The sequence below is a fragment of the Lynx canadensis genome, chromosome B4 (genome assembly GCF_007474595.2).
Source record: "Lynx canadensis isolate LIC74 chromosome B4, mLynCan4.pri.v2, whole genome shotgun sequence".
Lineage (NCBI taxonomy): Eukaryota > Metazoa > Chordata > Mammalia > Carnivora > Felidae > Lynx > Lynx canadensis.
In genome coordinates this window covers 121,618,400-121,640,362 of record NC_044309.1, presented here as the reverse complement: position 1 = coordinate 121,640,362, position 21,963 = coordinate 121,618,400, and the positions used below count along the sequence as shown (strand labels likewise).

The 21,963-nt window shown below is 34.4% G+C and overlaps 2 protein-coding genes across 4 annotated transcripts in view; one reads left to right on the top strand and one right to left on the bottom strand.

Moving 5' to 3' along the window:
* Positions 1–3,197: 3,197 nt before the first annotated feature.
* Positions 3,198–12,593, top strand: SYCP3 (synaptonemal complex protein 3). Its single transcript, XM_030323505.1, has 9 exons — positions 3,198–3,253; positions 4,106–4,251; positions 4,760–4,826; positions 5,205–5,239; positions 5,516–5,633; positions 6,478–6,577; positions 9,009–9,107; positions 12,304–12,408; positions 12,540–12,593. The coding sequence occupies exons 2-9, from the start codon at positions 4,119–4,121 to the stop codon at positions 12,591–12,593; spliced, it is 711 nt and encodes a 236-aa protein (XP_030179365.1). The 5' UTR covers positions 3,198–3,253; positions 4,106–4,118.
* The window catches only part of CHPT1 (choline phosphotransferase 1), a 35,062-nt gene continuing 25,544 nt past the window's right edge, over positions 12,446–21,963 (bottom strand). Inside the window, exons 5-9 of one of the 3 annotated variants that reach the window (XR_003970526.1) lie at positions 21,735–21,866; positions 18,390–18,548; positions 17,811–17,936; positions 15,256–15,455; positions 12,446–12,619 (exon numbers count right to left, since the gene is read on the bottom strand). Coding sequence is in view for 2 of the 3 variants with exons in the window: in XM_030323503.1 (XP_030179363.1) it covers positions 12,575–12,619; positions 15,345–15,455; positions 17,811–17,936; positions 18,390–18,548; positions 21,735–21,866 (573 nt within the window). In the remaining variant the exon portion in view is untranslated. The remainder of the gene's footprint in view (positions 12,620–15,255; positions 15,456–17,810; positions 17,937–18,389; positions 18,549–21,734; positions 21,867–21,963) is intronic. The other 2 variants (XM_030323503.1, XM_030323504.1) reach the window with 2 other exon arrangements.

The following is a 21,963-nucleotide window of genomic DNA, read 5'->3' as shown; positions in this document are numbered from 1 at the left end:
AAGGGGTGCACTTGCTATGGTGAACACCTGGTGTTGTATGAAATTGTTGAATCACTGTATTGTACACCTGAAACTAATATCACACTGTATGTTAACTAATTGGAATTTAAAAAAAAACTTTAAAAAGTCAAGGTTTTTTCTTTCTTAGACATAAGATGATGCTAAAATTCATATTTAAATAATGTAAGAATAACTAGAAAAACTCTAAAAAAATAGCCATGGGGGAACTGGTCTATCAAATATTAAAATATACTCATAAGTGTCTGTAATTCAGTGTGGTACTGGTATATAAACCAATGGCATGTAACAGAAAATCCAGATGTTGACCCACTCCTTATGGAAATAAGTAAAGGCAGTGATAATAAAGGCAGTATTTCAAATCAGTGGGGGAAAAATGTTGACATTTTAGTAAATGATGTTGGGATAACCGGATAGATATTTGGAAACAGATGGAATTAGATCTGTTCCTCACACTATATACAATTCTTTCTGCCCTTCAGAGTTTACATTCTAATGGGGGTTGGGGGAGACAATAAAGTAAATAAGTTACCTTTACAATAAAAAATGGTAAGTGTTGGGAGAAGGGTACATGGGGAAGGGGAATAGGGAAAGAGGCGAAATAAGGTGCAGAGTTTGCATTTATAATATCTAAAAGTAGGGGCAGAGAAGTCCTCATTGATATGAATAGTAGCATTTGAACAAAAACTTGGTAACATGAAGTAAGCCATGTACCTAGACTTGATTCCAAACTAGATAAGGGCAGAAAATTACAAGCCAATCTCAGTCATGAAAATGGACACAAAATACTGTACAAACCAAACAACAATGTGCTTAAAAAGTTAATCCATCATAATCAACTTGGGTTTATCACAGGAATGTAGATTTAACATTAAAAAAACATAAATCTTATTCACCGCATTAACAAAATAAAGAGAAAAGATCATTTCAATAGATATAATAATTTAATAAAATGTAGCACTCATTCATGATTTAAAACAGAATTACAAAACAAGCAAACAAAATCTCTCTTAATGGAAATCTTAGAATCATAACTTTTAAAACAGGAAAGAATGTCCAGTATTGCTGCTTCTATTCATCTTTGTACTGAGCATTCTAGCAAGTGCAGTCAGAAAAGGAAGGAAAAAAAAAAGCCTAAGAATTAGAAACAAAAATGTCATTATTCAGATGATATGATTATAAAATCTCAGCCTCTACAAATTATTAGAAGCAGTAAATGTTTAGCAAGTTGCTGGATATAAGATCATATCAGAAATCAACTGGATTTTTAAACAACAGCAGTTAGAACAAAATAACAATAAAGTATAATTTATAAATAAATCTATTTAAAGTGCAAACCCTGCACAGACAAAAAAAGACTTAACTTTATTGAGGGATATTAAAGAAGTTCTAAGTAAATGGAAAATATACTATATTCAAGCACAGAAGACTCCCATTTACTCAAACTGAGCTACAGATTCATTGCAATTCCAATAAAAATCCAACATTCGCCACCCCACCCCCTCACCATGGAACTTGGAAAACAGATTCTAAGGTTTACATGAAAAGCAAAAGTTCAAGAATACACAGAATACTCCTAAAGAAAATAAATAAAGTGTAAGACTTACCCTATTAGACAACAAAGATTTAATTAGGCTGGAATGATGAAAAACTCTTGTTTTTGGCACAGGTATAGAGGGACTGACCAGTGGAACAGGATAAAGAAACAGACACCTAAACATATAGAAACCTGTCATACAAACATGGCTGTTGCAGGGAAAGCATAAATTGGGTTCCACATAGGGCAAAAAAAGTAACTGGATTCTACCTTGACACTAGGCACAAAAATCGATTCTAGATAAACACTTAAAAAATAAAACGTTAAAACCTTTATATTTTTGTGACTTCAAGATAAAGATGTGTTTCTTTGAAAAGATACAGAAAACAGTCATAAAGATTAATGTCTGGTATATATAAAGACTTATAAATCAATTTAAAAACCCCAAATAAGAGATTTTCATGGAAAAGGAAATGCAAATGGCCAATAAGCATAACAAGAGCTTAATCTTACAAGTAATTACAGAGACATAAAGACCCCAAAGTAATATCATTTTATACTAGAATGGCAAAATTAAGAAATGTGACTATTCTAGGGGTACCTGTGTGGCTCATTTGGCTAAGACAGACTTCCACTCAGGTCATGATCTCATGGTTCCTGAGTTCAAGCCCCAAATCAGGCTTGCTGCTGTCAACCCCAAGTGTGCTGGGGATCCTCAGTCCCCCTATCTCTCTGACCCTCCCCTGCTGGCACTCCCTCTCCCAAACATAAACTTAAAAAGAAAAAAGAAAAAAAAAATCTGACTATTCCAAGGGGTGAGTATATTGAACAATGAGAACTCTGTCGGTGGAATTGGAAACCAGTTCCCCATTACTGAATGTCATCCAGCCTATGACCCAGCAACTTCACATCCAGATTCTCTGCGAAAACTTTAGCATATATGTAGATCAAAATTTCATAGTGACATTGTTTATACAGGCTATATTCTGAAAGCAATCCACATGTCCATGGAATGAACTATGGAGCACTGAGTCACAATAAAATACTATACAGCAGTGAAAATGAAAGAACTATGGCTACACCTAATAATATAGATTCTCTTAGTGACATAATGTAAAGAGACGCAGAATATTACAAAGAATACGGTACAATTTTTTCTTTTTTTTTGTATGGCCCAAACGCAAACAAAACCAAGCAAGTTTAACGGCACATATGTAAGGCAACAAAATAAGAAAACAGGAGGATGAAGATTTACACAAAATTCGGGATAATTAAAAAAAAAATCTCTGAAAGGGGAATGGTGGGGGATGGGATGGTAAGGCAATCCTGAAGAAATTTCAAGGGTTCTGGTAAAATTCTACTTCACAAATGACATGGTGTTTAACCATGTTTCATTACTTACATATTCTTCTGCAATTTTCAAATACTACAAAAATTTGAAACTTAAATTAAAAATCAAAACTAGAAAAGAACATACCTCAACCATACTAGACGCGCAGGCTACCGCCCGCAAGGCACTCTGGGTCAGCAGTCTCGTGGTCAGTTGCCCGTGGGGGCGGAACCTGTGGCCTTCTATAGGCATGCGCGCTACCACCAGCCAATCAGCGACGCCCCCAGACGAGGGTCGCTTGGCTTTTCTCCCGCGGGAATTCTGAGTTGCCTCAGAAGAACGTCGCGACAGCCAGGCGGATACCTCAGGTGAGGTGCTGGGTTGTAGGATGCTGGAGTGGCGGGGACACCCGTAGAAAGACCTATATCTGTGGTCATCGGCCATTGGGGTTTTTTTCAGGGGTGAGGAGGGGAAGATTTTGTCTAGCGCGGGAGAAGGAGCCAGGGGCTACTCTTAATTTGTGAGGCAAATCTTTCCGACTGGCACTACCTGGGTGGGGCCTCTGACGGAAAAATCGAGTCCGTGAACTTCACCGAGGGCAGGGCCTTGAGCAGGCTAGGGCCAGGTGGAAAGCCGCGGGCTGAGTGGGTTCTGACAGGTCTCGAGACCCTGAGCACATTTATCTCTGGGGAGGAGGTGGGCCTTTGTCTGTGGGCGCATCCCTCCCTCGTCCCCGCCCCAAACCCGTCAGAAACAATTAAAATGAACCGAGGGCGTCTCTTCGTTTGTCCTCGATGTCTATGTTGTGAAAAATCTTAGGTGGAATTGTTATTTTCCGAGGCACAGATTGCAGAACGTTTTTATTTTATATTTATTTTGCTGTAAACTTATTTTGGGGCATGCTCACGACCGATCCTGTCAACAACTACAATTTCGCTCTGTGACTGAAATGCACAAACTAGATTTGCCCGAATTTAGCCAGAATCCGGCAGAAGCGGGACTAAAATTCAGATCTCAGTCCTCAGGTGCAAACTCACCGTCGACGCTGTCTTTATCTTCTTTGTTAACTTTCGGGCCAACAGATTAAGTGAGGAGACTCCCCATATGTTACTCACCTAAGATAATCTTTATTTGATAGCGCTAATTTTGAAATTTACCGGTTTACTTAAATGGTGTCTTTGGACTCAGAAGGTTTGAGAGACTTATTTTTTAAAAGTCAGAAAACAACCAAATATGGTGCCATCTGGAAGAAAGCATACAGGGAAATCTGGGAAGACATCAGTGGAGAATCAGGTGGTAAGAGCCTATGACTTTGAGAAAGAAGATAAAAAGGATCTGAGTGGTTCAGAGGAGGATGTCACTGAAGGTACAGTATATCTAATATTGTTGGGCAGTGACCATGTCCTGTACTTCACTTGTTTTGAATGCACTACATTTTAAACGATAATAAAACTTTATTTGTAAAGCATTTTGATGTGCTTCATGTTTCTCATTTGGAGTTAGAAAAGCTTACACAGCATCTCTTGCCTTTACAGTCATTATTCTCCAGATGTCTGATTGATTGGTAAATAAAATATATAACATTTATGGCATAAATAAATATAATATGTAAAAATAAGTAAGTAAAAACCTGGCCTATTATGACATTAAGACGGGAAGACTTGCAAAATTGTTCCTATAAAATGGTCATGGATCCTGATTTAATTGCATCCAAACTGCAGAGAAAGTACTGTGTTTATATGTCTGCTTTAAACAGTAATGTTGGCAAAAAATCCTAAAAGGCCTCAAAATTAAGATACTACACCATGAAAAATTACCATGAAAAATGGCATACTTAGTTTTGAAAATATTTTTCTTTCTTATTGTCAATGCAGGGAAGACTCCGGTAACTGATAAGCACGGGAAGAAAAGGACTTCTGCAGGAATATTTGAAGATATGGGGTGATGTGCTCAAAATAATTTTGCCTGTTATATAAAGTACTTTAAGAAAAGTCTACTTGGGGGGCACCTGGGTGGCTTGGTCGGTTGAGCGTCCGACTTCGGCTCAGGTCATGATCTCGCGGTCTGTGAGTTCGAGCCCCGCATCGGGCTCTGTGCTGACCGCTCAGAGCCTGGAGCCTGTTTCAGATTCTGTATGTTCCTTTCTCTCTGCCCCTCCCCTGTTCATGCTCTGTCTCTCTGTCTCAAAAATAAATAAATGTTAAAAAAATTAAAAAAAAAAAAGAAAAAAAAAAGAAAAGTCTGCAACTATTGTATGTAAAATACTGGGTGTGTGATATTTTGATCCTTAATTAAAAGCTTTTTAATGTAATTTCACAGGGGTGAAGTACAAAATATGCTGGAAAGATTTGGAGGTATGTTTTAGGAGATATCTATTTTTCATGTTTAGCTTTTTTAAATCATCTCTAAATTAAAAAATTTAGTTAGGAAAGTCAGAATAGGGATAGTAATAGCTGAAAGTTTTCTTAGAAAAAAAGCAGTCTTGCTTTTTAATATTATACTTTAAGATTTAATTTTAAATGTCTTTCCAAAACTGTTGAACCAACTGTACCCCTATTTAATTTGAACATGTGGCAACAAAATAATTTTCATCAACATTAAGTTTTAATAAGTATTTATTTTCAATGAAGCTGACATTAACAAGGCTCTCCTTGCCAAGAGAAAAAGACTAGAAATGTATACCAAGGCTTCTCTCAAGACTAGTAACCAGAAAATTGAACATGTTTGGAAAACCCAACAAGAACAAAGGTAAGGTTGTTGGTTTTCACAGACACAGTGTTTGTATCATTTCTTAGTATCCATTGGTGCAAATTATGAAAAGTACTATCATTTTCTATTTATTGTTGTCTCTAGTAAAAAATATATTTGGCTTTACTTTTCTAAGTCCTTTCTTTAGTCTTATAACCGTACTCCTTCATAGACTTCAGATGATTTCCTAGAAATCAATGATTATCTTTTTCTCCATTTAAATAACCATTGAGTTTTTTTTACTATAAAGGTTATTTATATTCATTCTATAAATTCACAGACTGAATAAAAAGTAAATGTCATCTAAATTATGAGTCTTGTGATAGTTACCTATTTAACAATGTAGAAAAATATCAATCTTATTGTAAATAATCTGTATATTTTAGCTGATGGCTTAATGTTACTGTTTACAAAATCATTGTCATACCAAAATGGGGAAAAATTAAGTGAAATATTTCTATTTGGAAATCTTATATGATAAACATAGTAACTTCATTGAATCTGTTTATCATATCAGAAACTATATTCAGTTGGAGAAAATGAGAAATAAACTGCATGGAGATAAAATGAAGTTTTCTGGAAAATTTGTATATATAATAAAACTTCCATAGATTTTAAGAACTAAAGCATACAAGAGGGATTTTCTGTCAGCTGGTTAGGAAAATAAATACTTCTAGAATCAGCATAAATCATTATTTTACTTTTTGTTTTCACATCTGAAAATTTAAGGAGCCATTATTTCCTTCCTTTATTGTAGTATTAATTATGTCAAATCAGTTTTGTTTTGAATGTTTTTTCTATTATTGGTATGAAATATGATAATACTCATTCTTATGTTTTACAGGCAGAAGCTTAATCAAGAGTATTCTCAGCAATTTCTGGCTTTGTTTCATCAGTGGGATATAGATGTGCAGAAAGCTGAGGAACAAGAAGAAAAACTAGCTGTTAGTATCACACTTAGTTTTATAGTCTATTATAACCAAGTGTCAAGTAGGAATGGAGAGCCTAGCTGTGTAGTAGATCCGTAACACTCAGCTGGGTTTCACTTCCCATGCTGGCTATGTGTTTTGGCCTTGCTGAACGGTAAACCAGAGAATTATGGGTACACACCGTATTTATAAAAGCTGTTGTTCCTGTATTGGTTGTGATTCTTGCAGTTCCAAGTGACAGAAATTGTCAAGGTACAAAAAACATTGGTTTATATAAAAGAAGTCCAGGAGTAGTTTGGTTTCAGGCATAGCAGGATGGGTATAAGGAAGGATTGTTTACATAGTGTCATTTGGGCTCTGTCTCGAGCTCTTAATAGGCTCTTTCAGTGTGGTAAGCAAGATAGCTTCTTGCATTTGTAAACTTGCTACAAGTTTAGTAACCTCAGTGGATTAAAATAGACTTTCTCAATAATTTGCAGAAAGAAAAGTCCATTGGAGGAATATCATTGATCTAGTTTGCATTATTTACCCATTCCTGAATGAGTCATTATGGTTAAAACATGGTTTACTTTTCATGACTAGACTGTTGTTACATGCCCATCTTTATAGGAGATGGAAGTGAGCCCCTCCCATATATAACTATGTTAACTATCCTTGTATTTAATTCTTTCATTTATAAAATTATCACACATTTCTTATTTAAGAGCTAAGGTACTATTCATATTAAATAATCTTAGGGGTTGGTTGATCAGCTCAGTTTTAGAAATGTTAACACGAAACAACCAAGGGGATGTGTTCAGTAGGCCATTGCTATATGAGTCTGGAGTTCTGGAAAGAGACATGAGTTGAACTTACAAAGTTGGGAATTCTCAACATAAATACATCATTTAACCATGAGATTGGATAAAATCACCAAGGGAGCAATTGTAAATGTGAAAGAGAAGTAAGTCTAAGAACTGAGCTCTGGAATAGGTACTTCAGTGTTTAGAGTTCAAGAAGATGAGGGAGAACCAGTAAAGGAGACTGAGAATGAGTGGCCTAATAGGTAGAAAAAAAGACTCCAAGTGAAGTCAAGAAAGCCTTTGAAGAGAGAGGATAAACTTTGTCATATGCTACTTATAGGCCACATAGGGTGGATTTGGCAATGTGGAGGTTGTTGGTGTTCTTGATCAGAATGATTTGGTAGAAAAGAGAGGACAAAAAGTTGACTGGAATGAGAATAAGAGAGAATAGGAAAGATAGAAATGGGGTGGTAGCCTGAGTAGAAAAGGAATAGTGTGTGGTTTTTTGTTTAAGAATGGAGAAAGAGCAACATGTTTGTGTGCTGATAAGAATAATCTTGAGAAAAAATAAGGAATTGAAAGAGGGGGACAATTGCTAAATTCTTTAGAATGGTTGGGACATGTGAAAAAGTTGGCTGTAGCAGAGAACAAGGATAGTTCATCCTTAAAAATAGGAAATAAGGTAGAGTATGTGAACACAGATGTAGTTGTGTAGGTAGATATGGTGATGGGGACCAAAGTTCTCTTTGGATTACTTCTGTTTATTTAGTGAAATAATTAAGGTCATTGGATGGTAGAAAAGAAGTTGCTTTTTGAAGTCAAATGAGAAGGTATAAAATACTTGCCTGAAGAGTGGGCCAGTGAATAGACTAGGAAAATGTAATTTCCAAGTAGCGTTAAGGACCAATTTAGGCTAGTGATCACAGTGATCATGATTTAAAGTGAGACCTGCCAGCATATAAGTGTGGGGTTTTCTGAAGTCATGACCAGCTACAGACAGGGTAGCTGGAAAGTTGAATTTAAAGAGTTCAGAGTAGTATCTAACACATGGTTACTATGAAGTTTGCTATTGTTAATACTGTGTAGAGGTTGCAGATACTGGCAATTACAAAATCTAGGGTATGAGTATGTGCATGAATGGCTAAAGTAGAATGGGAGACAAAAAACCATTGGTGGAAAGTAGGCCAAGAAACTGAAAAATCAAAATTATTGGAAGGATTAGCCAGGGTGATACTGAAAGCACCAAGAATTAAAACATATTTTGTGTATTGTTAAGTGTTCCTACTCAATGGCTGTTAGGTTTACTACATTATTGTTGTATATGGTGGTGAACTTGGTAATAATAGTTAAAACAGTGTTGATTAATTTTTTTAATGTTTATTTTTGAGAGAGGGGTGCAGAGAGAAAGGGAGACAGAGAATCCGAGGCAGGTTCCATCCAGGTTCTGAGCTGTCAGCATAAAGTGAGATGCAGGGCTCAAACTCACGGGCCATGAAATCATGACCTGAACCGAAGTCAGATGCTTAACCGACTGAGTCACCCAGGTGCCCCTTAAAACGGTGTTGATTCAAAAACTATACCTTTTAAATTTAATGCAGAATTATTTTTTGTTAAATTTTAAATTTTATCCAAATTGTTATAATTTTTTTCTTTTACATTTGTAGAACCTGTTTCGACAGCAACAAAAGGCTTTTCAACAATCTAGAATTGTTCAGAACCAGAGACTGAAAACAATTAGACAGTTATATGAGCAGTTCATAAAGGTCTGTTGTATTTGGTTATGTAATACATTCTTATATAACATTATATTTGGAAATAGAAGATAATTTTTTCCTTCTAAGTTTAAGGGAAAAATTTTGCTTACATATTTTAAATTCTTACTTTCCATTTTGTTACAAGTGTTAAATATATTTTCATTTCAAGACTCTAATGTTATCGTGGGGATTATTAAAAACAGGAAATGGTGAATTGGGAATTTTACCTAAATGTACATATTATGCATAAAATTCATACTTTATTAACTTTAGTAATAGTTCTATCTTAACTAAAAATAGAATGTCCATTAATTATTTCTAGGTAGTCTTTTACTTATCTTTGTATCTCTAATATTTGCTAAATAGAAAGTACCCAATTGAAAATGAGGAATATCTTATTTTCTACTGTATTATATATGTGCTTTATGGTATATTTGCTTTTAGGATTATTACAGTGACTAAAAATAGCTTTATATGCCATTTTATAATTGTAAGAGATGGCTCATAGAATAGAATGAAAAAGCCAGTTGATTAAAAATTTGTGGATTGAGAATTAGCCGACACATATGCATATTAGCAAATTGTGGTTTGTGGCATTGCCCTCTTATTCATGCAGATACATATTTTTTTAGTATCAATTCATAGTTCATTGGTATCCTGCACGTACTTTTTTTTTTTTTTTTTTGATGTGGGGGATTCTTTTAGATAATCTTGTTCAAATATTAAAATGTCACCCCTTTTAAAGGAATTGGGATGCTCTGAATAAACTAGTAAAATAGTTTAAAACAATTATTTTTAAAGAAGTTTAATATGTATGAACACCAAAGTTATTTTTAAAAGTGTTTCCAATCAGGCGCACCTTGGCTCAGTTGGTTGAGTGTCTGACTTTGGCTTAGGTCATGATCTCATGGTTAAGTTCGTGAGTTCAAGGCCCACATCGGGCTCCCTGCTGTCATCGTGGAGTATGCTTTGGATCCTCTGTCGCCCTCTCTCTGCCCCCCTCCCAATTGCGCTCTCTCAAAAATAAATACACGTTTTTTTAAAAAAGATCCCAATCAGCTTGCTTTAATGCACTCTAAAAACCATTTGCTAATTGGTGAAGGTAGATGAAGTACTAGATTTTTTAAAAATCTTATCACTAGGGGCGCCTGGGTGGCGCAGTCGGTTAAGCGTCCGACCTCAGCCAGGTCACGATCTCGCAGTCCGGGAGTTCGAGCCCCGCGTCAGGCTCTGGGCTGATGGCTCAGAGCCTGGAGCCTGTTTCCGATTCTGTGTTTCCCTCTCTCTCTGCCCCTCCCCCGTTCATGCTCTGTCTCGCTCTGTCCCAAAAAAAAAAAAAAAAAAAAAAAAAAAACGTTGAGAAGAAAAAAAAAAAAAAAAATCTTATCACTAAAGGGGCGCCTGGGTGGCGCAGTCGGTTAAGCGTCCGACTTCAGCCAGGTCACGATCTCGCGGTCCGTGAGTTCGAGCCCCGCGTCAGGCTCTGGGCTGATGGCTCAGAGCCTGGAGCCTGTTTCCGATTCTGTGTCTCCCTCTCTCTCTGCCCCTCCCCCGTTCATGCTCTGTCTCTCTCTGTCCCAAAAATAAATAAAAACGTGGAAAAAAAAATTAAAAAAAAAATCTTATCACTAAATATTACACTTAGATTAGGAATTTTAGTATTATATTTGATTCCTACATCTCCCTTATTCTTCACATCCATTTATTAGTAGGTCCTGTAATTTTTGCTTCTGCAGTGGTTCTTTCTCTCAATTCCCAGTGCTACTATCCTAGTTTACAACCTCATCATTCTTTGCTTATACTATTAAACCTCAACTGATCTTTCTGTTCTTCAAACTACCCTTCATAGGTCTGTCATACTATCTTCCCAAAACATCTTTTCCCTCTTGAAAAAGTCAGTAACTTCTCATTTTCAATTCTTAGGTATTCAAGATCTCCCTCCCACCCCAGCCCATAATGTTATCTTCTTTTTATGCTTCAATTACTACATTTGTCTGGTAATTCCCACTCCTCCAGATAATTGCTCTCTGAACTCACTCACTATGTACTTCCATTATGCTTATGCTCTTGCCCTAAAATACTTTTACTTTTTCTTTCTCTATTGAAATTGTATTCTTTTGACAACTAAATTGGAATTAATCATGTATTTTCTACTACATAGCTATAGCAAGTTGCATTTCCATTCCTGTTACAAAATTTTGCATTGTTTATATGTTTCTTCTTACTGTGATAAGAGTGTGATCATGTATTATTATTTCTAAATTTTTCCATACACTTAATATAGTACTTTTTATATAGTAGGAGTTAAGATCACTGTTTGTTAGATGAATAGTAAAGATTTATAACATAATTTGTTTCTCATAAATTGAAAAAAGTATATTATAGATCATTTTATTCCCTCTAATAAATTCACACCCCACTATTAGTCATAATAATATAATAACATAACTACCTGATATTTTGAAAGCTTATTAGAAATTTTAAAAATTATGGTATTCTTTTTTTTGGTTCTATTTTGACCTTAACAGCTCATTAACTTGTTATTTTGAGTAAAATACACTACTGTCGTACCTCTTATAATAACATTTGATCCATGTCTGATGCTTTTTATTCCTTTAGTGCATGTCTTGGTTTCTTCTATTACTTAGAAAATTTTTATTTAGATAAATAGTGCACATTATTTAAAGATCCTACCTTTAAAAAAATTTTTTTAAAGTTTATTTATGTTGAGAGAGAGTATGAGTGTGAGCAGAGGAGGGGCAGAGAGAGAGGGAGAGAGAATCTCAAGCAGGCTCTGTGCTGCCAGTGCAAAGCCCAACATGGTACTCAAACTCATGAACTGTGAGATCATGACCTGAGCCGAAATCAAGATGGGATGCTTAACCAACTCAGCAACCCAGGCACCGCTTTAATTTTTTTTTTAATGTTTATTTTTGAGATAGAGAGAGAGCACGAGTAGGGGAGGGGCAGAGAGTGAGGGAGACATAGAATCTGAAGCAGTCTCCAGGCTCTGAGTTGTCAGCACAAGAGGCCGATGCAGGGCTCAAACCCACTGACTGCAAGATTGTGACCTGAGCCAAGTCGGACACTTAACTGACTGAACCACCCAGGCACCCCTGAAGATCCTACTTTTGAATACTAATTATACAAGTTTAGAATCTGAGATGAAAAGTGGTGGTAACTGAACTAGCCTTTTGCGTTTTAGAGTATGGAGGACTTGGAAAAGAATCATGATAATCTACTTACGGGCGCACAAAATGAACTTAGAAAAGAAATGGCTATGTTGCAAAAAAAAATTATGATGGAAACTGTAAGTCACTATATTTTAAATTGAGAAAAAATAAGGATTAATGCAAGCACTGAAATATTTTATTTGCTGAAATATGTATAACACTTATCTAAAAATTAAACAAATGTTTAATATTTCCTTTCACATAACAGCAGCAGCAAGAGATGGCAAGTGTTCGAAAGTCTCTTCAATCCATGTTATTCTGATGACTCTTTGAAGGAAGAACTTGAACCTAAATGATATGATACAATTATAACATTAGCTAAGAAGAATGTAATTGTTTAGAGTGGTTTAAAAATTCTAGTTTAAAATAATACATCGTGTTAATCTTTAGCTTCAGTGCAAGAACCCCTTTCTGTTAACCTTCACATAAAGCTGAACAGTTATGTGAGTAGTAGCAATTCCTAAATTATATATACTAAGCCTTCAGTTCTTTAATAGTAATTGTGAATTTTTCTCTTTAACACTTGTCAATTAATTTTTAGCAATAAAAATGATTTAATTTCAGGTTTTGGCTTCAGTGTATCTGCATTAGTCCCAAAAGGTAGAAAGCACAAGCATAAAAGGTTAAATTGTTCTTCCTTAAGAAAAAATGTACAAAATCTATGTTATATATACATCCTATCATGTATACTCAGTAAGTTGCACAACCAATTCTAATGAAATTAAGATTTCAAAAGAAAATCTATTCTATTGACTTATAAAATTTATTAAAAGAAACCTAAGTTTGTGTTCAGAAATAAATTAAACTGCTAAAAACTATTAAGAAAACCAAACAAGATCTATAAATAATCAGTTTTAAGACATGGATTTGTGAATATGTCATTTCCACAAAAACATCAAAATGCCATTTAATTGGATTTGGTCCACAATTAAATGACACATGCCCTTAGTAACGATTAAACGTATATCTAACATACTTAATTACTTATGGTTTAAATGCTTCACATCTGTCTTTAAGTTGCCTAGAAAATATTTTGTTTTTCAGTTTTAATATTCAGTAAATATATAGAAGTTTGATTACATTCATTTCCAAACGAACAGTTGATTTTATACCTTGTCTCTAAAAATACACATTTTTTAAACATAGCATAACATATGAAACACATTAAATTGTTTCACATTTGTTTGAAATAAGTTAAACTTACTATTTTTTGCTGAAATTGCTTTCATTGAATCAGTCAAAACAAAAATATGCCCTTAGAGGAAAAGGAGTGATTTTCTCCTGTTTTTCCATGTTTTAAATTCTAATTTTTACCCCTATTACCCACTTTTACCTTAGTTAAGATTTTCCAAGCCTAAAATACTGATTCTCTTTTTCTAGCTGTGATAAGTTATACAAGAAAAAATTAATGATTATCTAAGGAGACAGTTCCAATTTTTTTTTTTGCATTTTGTAAAGGACTTCCCTTTTAAGCCAAAGTTGGAATGTAAATCTTAAGTACTATTCAAACACTTTAAAAAGTCCTATCCAAACACTTTAAAAAGTTTACCAATAGTCAGAGGCAAAATAAGTACTCCAGAGTGATTTCTATGTACGTAATTTACATATTTTTTTCCTTTTAAAGAATAATCCCCTTTCACTATTTTTTCAATATACCTTTTTATTGTCTAAGACACAGTATGTGTTCATTACTCCTTTAATTTTGATTATTTCATCGTATGGCTTAAGGTCTATAGACTGTTGGATAAAATTAAAAATAAGGTAAGATGGGAGTGTGAATCACAACAATCCTTGTAATAGTTCTAATTTTCATAATGAGCAACATAAATGCTTTTAAGTGAGAGTGGAAAGATAATTAGTACATAATGTATTTAGTGGTGGGACAACTGATAATTATATCATCTCCCTATCATGAGCCCATGTGTATTTGAGGTTAATTTTGCTGAAATTTTAAAGGGAAGATATTGCCATGTTTTCATAAATTACTAATTTTCTTATGTCAGCTGTGCTTTAGCTGCTGTTTAATGATTCATAAAAGGGAATGTTTAAAGTCCACTTTTTTGTGAAAATTAATTTTAACTCAGAATATCAAGGAATGTATAAAGATTCATTTGTTTTCTGAACTGGTAAGACAAATTCCTTTTAGTAAATACAAATTATAGAAAATTCCAGTAGCCCATTTAAATTCTAGTTGCAAGCAAGTATTTCTTTTTATACAACAGTAGTTAACATACCTCTTTTGAAAAATGGCTAATTAAAAAAAATCATAACATCATTTGACTCAATAATTACAGTATTATAATCCATGAACTTATATGGTATTATGAACTCATTTGTCAATTTTTAGCAATTAAAGTAAGCATTGCCCTTAATATGGCTAAAATCCTTTAAGTCCTAAATTTTTTTTTAATTTTTTTTTTTTTTTTTTTAGCGTTTATCCATTATTGAGAGACAGACACAGAGCGTGAGCAGGGAAGGGGTAGAGAGAGGGTGAGACACAGAATCCAAAGTAGGCTCCAGGCTCTGAGCTGTCAGCACAGAGCCGGATGCGGGGCTCGAACGCACAAACTGCGAGATCATGACCCGAGCCGAAGTCAGTTGCCTCACCAACTGAACCATCCAGGTGCCCCAAGTCCTAAATTTTTATGTAATCCCTTAGCAATGAAAACCCAAAGTATCTGATAAAGATTTCTGAGATAAAGAGACTCATCTTTAGAACCACAGTGGTTTACTTTCTTATCCTCAGAAAATTGAAATTTCTTTCTTTGGCTTTCTTTTTAACTAATATATTGTAATACTCTGGTAATACCTGTGATCAAAAATGTCGATATACAGTGAGGGCTTTACAACTGAAATAAACATAATGGAATCTACAGGACTTAATGTTTTACATTCAAATATAACCTTATTTATTGTATACTAGCCTCCTGCAAAGGGGAATTTCCTTCACTCATAGGTTCCCCTAACTGCTTCTCCTCTTTTCCTTGGGCTATTAGTCAATATGCTTGTGAACCTGTTCAGGTGCTTCATGACATGAAGTCTTGAAGATATTTAGATGAAGGTGTCTTGAAATTTGCAGGCACAAAGCACTAAAGTACATCATCATATCAAATGAAGAAATGACCTTTGGAAGCAAAAAAAAAAAAATGGATTAGGGCCTATCTTTTCTGAAGCAGCAGTTATTTTTCTGTCCCCTTCCCTACCCCACCCCCCCAGAATCTCAAACCTTAACCTAAATTCTTCAACGAGAAAATTACATTTTACAGTACTTTCATATATTTCATATTTGGACCTCACTATAATCCTCTGGAACATGCAGGATATTTCACAGTTATAAAAACAGGCTCAGAATGGTAAAAGACCTAGACAAAAATACAAAAGCTGGAAAGTAACAGAACTTGTCTTCTGACTCCACATTCTTTCAATTTTCTGCTATGCAACAAAGTCATAAATTTTCTATTAGAAGGGACTATTAGTCACTTAATAAAATCATCCCATCATATACATTTCTTTTTCCTTTGAGATGGTTTTAAGAAATAAAGGCCTGGAAAAGACACAATAGTTGAGGAGAGGTATATACAAAATTGTGTTGAATACAAAATTAAGGAGAAAGGCACACTCTGAAAAGTTTATCAGAGACCAGGGGCAAATGCTTCCTTTCAGAGAAAGGAGGCTCACAGCTCTGCTAGTGGAGAGGGAATTCTCACCCATGAGGGGAAAATCTCCCATATCATTTACTTGAAAAGTTCTGTCTGACCGTTTTGTCTCTGAAGCAAGGACCTTATGTTTTTGTTTGGTCCACAACCAAACTATATGTCATCATATAGTGTTTTTTGTTGTTTTTTAATTGTGATCGACATAGTGTTTTAGAGAAAAGTTCAATTTGCCTTCATCACCATAATCTCTACCAGTGGCATAAACCAGGCCAACTCATGACAAAATAAGTACCTGAATTTTTTTTTTTTTTTTTTTTTTTTTTAAAGTAGGCTCCATGCCCAATGTGGGGCTTGAACTCACAACCCTTAGATCAACAGTTTCATGCTCTACTGACTGCGCCAGCCAGGCACATGGTTCTTGAATTTTTAACACCTGATGTTTTAATTACATTAACAATTCCATTTGGCAATGTATATTTAACTTTAGTAAAAGAAACCCTACATTGAATTTTTGGATATTTTGAATAATTACCCCCTATTTTAAAAATTTAGATTGTTTTGGAGCCCTACAAATATGTATAGTGGATAGCAAATTAAAGAAAATTATTCTGATTTTTTAACACTTTTTAGACTATTGCCTGAAAAACTTCTGAGGATTAAGATTTACATCTCACTACCATTTAAAAAATGAAAGATTTTTGAATGGACCATGAATGGGTATTAAGCTATTTACTCCAGAAAAAAAATAATACTGTAGAACATAGTATAAGGATCATCAGATGTACTATGGTCCATGCACAGAACAGATAATATTTTAATGCTTAAATCTAACAAATACAGTAAATTATTCAAATTACCAAGAGATTCACTGAAGGATTTCTTTTAGCACACTTTAATATGTGTTTATGTATCACTAACAATTAGGTGAAAGTCACTGAGGTCCAGAGATAGGGGAAAATACAGCAAAGTTGTTCAGAACCACTATTAACTGAAGACCATAAAGACAATATCTCAATAAAATAAAAAATTGAATAATGCTCCCTTTATCCATGTTTGTGATTAAGGTGTTAACAATAGTGATTTTCTTTTCTTCAGATGGCTAGAACTTCTCTCTTAAGCACCATAATTCTATGTTTTATAATCATTTTGAATAGAAACTAATATATGTATTACGTATATACCACTTTCTTAAGTAGAATGTAGACAATGAGAATTTAACCTTTGCTTGATGAATCATCATTATTGATATAAATTATGCACTGTCCTCATGAGGCATACAGGTACATCAGGTTGCCTAATTCTAGCACAAAATGGTCCCAGAATCCCATACTTGGTAATACTGTCTTTTCTATTTTGTTTCTTCACTATTAGCTGACAGTTCTTGATGCAATAAGTGCCCACATTTGCTAACACTAACTCCATCTAATTTACCAGTTACCTGCTATAAGCTCGGTATAATTCTAACAAGCTTGATTAAGTGAAAGTCAGACACTTAATAAGTATTTGCAGTTCTCAGGGCAGAGTGAAATCATTTTTGACATCTTTGTATTGTTTTTGGTAGGGGAGAAAAATATATTTTTAAGGTACACAGTTGTGTTTTTAAAGATTTAAGTTGTTGGAAGCCTGATCTCCAGATAATGTGGGCCATTTCTATACACACACAAAAATGATTCACGGCTTAAAAGGAGTATATTTTTAATATTCAGAAACATTTACAGTATACACAGTGAGGCTATCTGCTATCTCACTGAAATGACTCTTAAGCATAGGGTTATCTGACATCTATTAAGAATAAATAAAAATCTTAGCAGAAAAGAACTTACCATTGCTATCCAAAGAACAACATATTCGTCTATAAAATTATTAAAGTATTGGTCTAAAAATAAAAGACCTGGGCCAAAAAAGACAGTGTCTTGAAGATACAGTTCACTTTTGGTCATGTGAGCTATCTATAAAAAAGTAAACAAAATAATTTCACTATTAAGTTTTAAATATTTTAGCTTTTACTTTTCAGGACAGAATCATAACTTTAATTCACTATTAAGACAAAGATAAAGAGACCATTTAATCTCACATTTGATCCGGAAATACTGATTCTAAAACTTCTCAAATTCATGACTAGGTAGCTCGTTAAAGTTCCCAATATTTAAATTCCTTGATATCAAAAAGTTATAGTTGATAATTACAGCTAAACAGATAATTAAAAGACTTACCATACAGAAAGGAAATTATCTCCCTGAATATAACATTAACTCATTCACAGTTTTACTTAGAACATGAATAGCTATTTATTGTAATGATAACATCATTAAAAACCTAACCATTGTATGGAATACTTTCCAGCTTTGTATTTGAGGACCAAGTACATTATTTACACCATGAAATATAAATTAATTTCTTACCACCAATTTTTGTGAGACTTTAGCAAAGACACATCCAAACATCAGGGTATAAAGACAAGGATGCTTTTCAAACACATTAGTTGCTGACTTTTTATAGATCATTATTGCCAATATAATAATTATTCCTATGTGGAGTCCAGGTGACAAAACACTAGTGCCCTAAGGGATAAATCAGAAAATCAGCATTATATTTTAGCACTACATTTATCACAGTGCAAACATTTTCTGAATATCTATTTTGTGTTAAGAATTAGAGACCTAAAGAAGGGAGAATGATGTCCATGGCCTAAAGGACTATGTAGATCTTAACTGTGCCTTCAAACTTCCACAAAACTATAGGGTTACAAAGAGGTAATACAGTGCCACAGATGTTTGATTTCAGTTTTATATACACCACACATTTTAAACTAACAACCACTAAAAAGTAACAATATGATCTATTCTATACAAAATTTTACTATGCTGAAGGCATAATAAAAATCCAACATTTGGATTGCTAAATTAACATATTTTTGTCCAGATACTGGAATAAAGCTTAGCCTGCCATTTTTATTATTTATTTTTTTAACATTTTGTTTTTTAAATTTTTTTATTTATTTTTGAGAGAGAGACAGAGCATGAGTGGGGGAGGGGCAAAGAGAGAGGGAGACACAGAATCTGAAGCAGACTCCAGGTTCTGATGTCAGCACAGAGCCCGACACAGGGCTCGAACCCACGAACCATGAGATCATGACCTGAGCCGAAGGCAGACCCTTAACTGACTGAGTCACCCAGGCACCCCAAGATTTTATTTTTAAATAATCTCTACATCTAACATGGGTCTCAAATTTCTAACCCTGAGATCAAGAGTCACATGCTTGATTGAGATAGCCAGGCATCCCAACCTACCAATTTTAAAAAAATATTTTAACCACTGATTAGGAAGAGTTTAATTCTGCCCTGGTCTCTCTATATACCAACACCTCCCACCCTCACCTTTTTTTGCATTTAGACTGCAAATGTCTTCTTGTGTAACACTGTAAATCCAGCCCATTACATTTTTACCTATGTGAATCAGGATTCTCTCAGTACTGCTTATCCTAAACAAAATTTAGACTAAAAAAAATAGTGCATTTATCTGTATTATGGTTCTGTGGATTTTATTCAAGAAAATCTGCTGCTAAAACCATCGGAAAAGCACCAGTTTAAGAGTTAGAAATCAACCACTTCTTAGCTATAGTGTTTGATTTTTTATCTTCCTTCAAAATATAATCAATTATTTCTTAATAAAATATTCTCTAAAGTAGACATTGATCCTGACTAAATCTTATTTTCTTTAGTGGAATTCATGTTCCAGGTAGTACTCTATCATCCACGGTCAAGCAACAAGTATTCGTAAGTACCTCATGCACAGTGCTGTCCTGAGATCAACTGAAGAAAACACTTCATAAAACGACAAATTAATTTTTCCAAACATATCAGGACTTATGTATCTATATGATTTATATTTTGGTTTTGAATTATGTACATAATATGTATTCATAAATATTGATAATTTATGAATTATGTGGATTCCTTTGAAATTGTCTTGAGAGCTAGTTTATAAGTCATTTAAGAGAATGAGACTTTTTTTTTACTAAAAATGTCATATTTCACGTTTACTACTCTTATTTATTAAATCTGGCTCCATATCACTTTCTTTTTTTTTCTTAAAATCAAATCTATCCTGAAAGGACAGAAATTTTGAACTACAATACCAAGGAAATCAAGGAGAGTAAGTTACAGCTCAAATGATTCTAAAAAGGCATTCCAACAATGTTTTGACAGAAGATGACGTCTTCTGTCCTACTGGACTAAGTACTTATCTTCTTAGGTTGTTTATTTGTTTTTTTAATGTTTATTAATTTCTTTTGAGAGACAGAAAGAGAGAGATAGGGAGAATCCCAAGAAGGCTCTGCACTGCCAGTGCAGACTTGGCCTTGATTCCATGAACCACTGTGAGATCATGACCTGAGGGGAAATCAAGAGCCAAAGGCTTAACCAACTGAGTCACCCAGGTGCCCCTTTATCGTCTTATGTTTATCTTAAAGATGACAATATGGCTTTTTAAAAATATAAATATTGTATTTGCTTAAAAAGCTGGCAGGAATTCTGACCCTTTCCCACATAAAAGCACTGAAGTTTAAAATATATATATATAAATAAATACATGGGGTGCCTAGGTGGCTCAGTTGGTTAAGCGTCCAACTTCGGCTCAGGTCATGATCTCATGGTTTGTGAGTTCAAGCCCCGTGTCAGGCTCTACACTGACAGCTCAGAGCCTGGAACCTGCTTCAGATTCTGTGTCTCCCTCTCTCTCTGCCCCTCCCTGCTCACGTTGTCTCTCTCTCTCAAAAAATGAATAAACATTAAAAAACATTAAAAAAATAAATAAATACAAAAGTATTATAGTATGAGCAAAGGGGATGGGGAAAAATAGTTACAGAGAGGGAGGGAGGCAAACCACAAGAGACTCTTAAATACAGAGAACAAACTGAGGGTGGACAGAGGGGTGGGGGAGAGGGAAAATGGGTGATGGGCATTGAGGAGGGCATTTGTTGGGATGAGCACTAGGTGTTATACATAAGCCAATATGATAATAAATTATATTTAAAAAAATGTAAAAAAACAGAAACACATGGTGTACCTATTCAACTTAAGAATTAAGGTTTAAAATTTTACCTTTTAAAATATTAGAATAATTTTTAAAAATTTTTAATGTTTATTTTTGAGAGAGAGAGAGAGAGAGAGAGAGCACAAGTGGGGGAGGGGCAGAGAGAGAGAAAGACACAGAATCTGAAGCAGGCTCCAGGCTCTGAGCTGTCAGCACAGAGCCTGATGGGCTCAAACCAACAAACCGTGAGATCGTGACCTGAGCCGAAGTCAGACGTTCAACTGACTGAGCCACCCCGGCGCTCCAATAGTAGAATAATTTTCAAAAATAAATTTTAGTGAAATTTCACTAAAATTTACTTGATGAGTAATAAATTGCCCTGTATGTGAAGCCATGACCTTTGGCAACTTTCCCGCTATTAAATCAGGAACTCATTCCCTGAGAATGGAAATTCTTAATTATGTCCAGTAATGAGACAGTAGATGATTAAATAGAATGTCAGAAAAGTCTACAAGAAAAAGGCTTCAGAAAAGAGGAAAAATGCTTTATTGGTTAATATGTTTTAAAGTGCTTTTGTATTACATGCTTAAAAAGAAAGATAGTTCCCTTCCCTGTTCTTGGAACACCAGCATATTTTTAGTATTTCTGTATCTGGTTAATAATAAAATTTAGAATAAAATTAGTAATAAATGATGATGAAATTAGTATCTTACTGCTATAGTGGATCCATTCTTGCCAACACCACCATGGAGGATAACATTGAAATAATTTGAACAGGAAAATATTGCTCCACCTACTACTCCAAGAACTGGAAAGATCTTCAATTTTATTTCTAGAATGGGTATCTTTAGGGGTAGAGGAAAGAAACAAATCATTAAGAAAATAGAATTTATTTTCCTGTTAAATAGTAAAGAAACATTATCATATGGCCCTGTATAATAG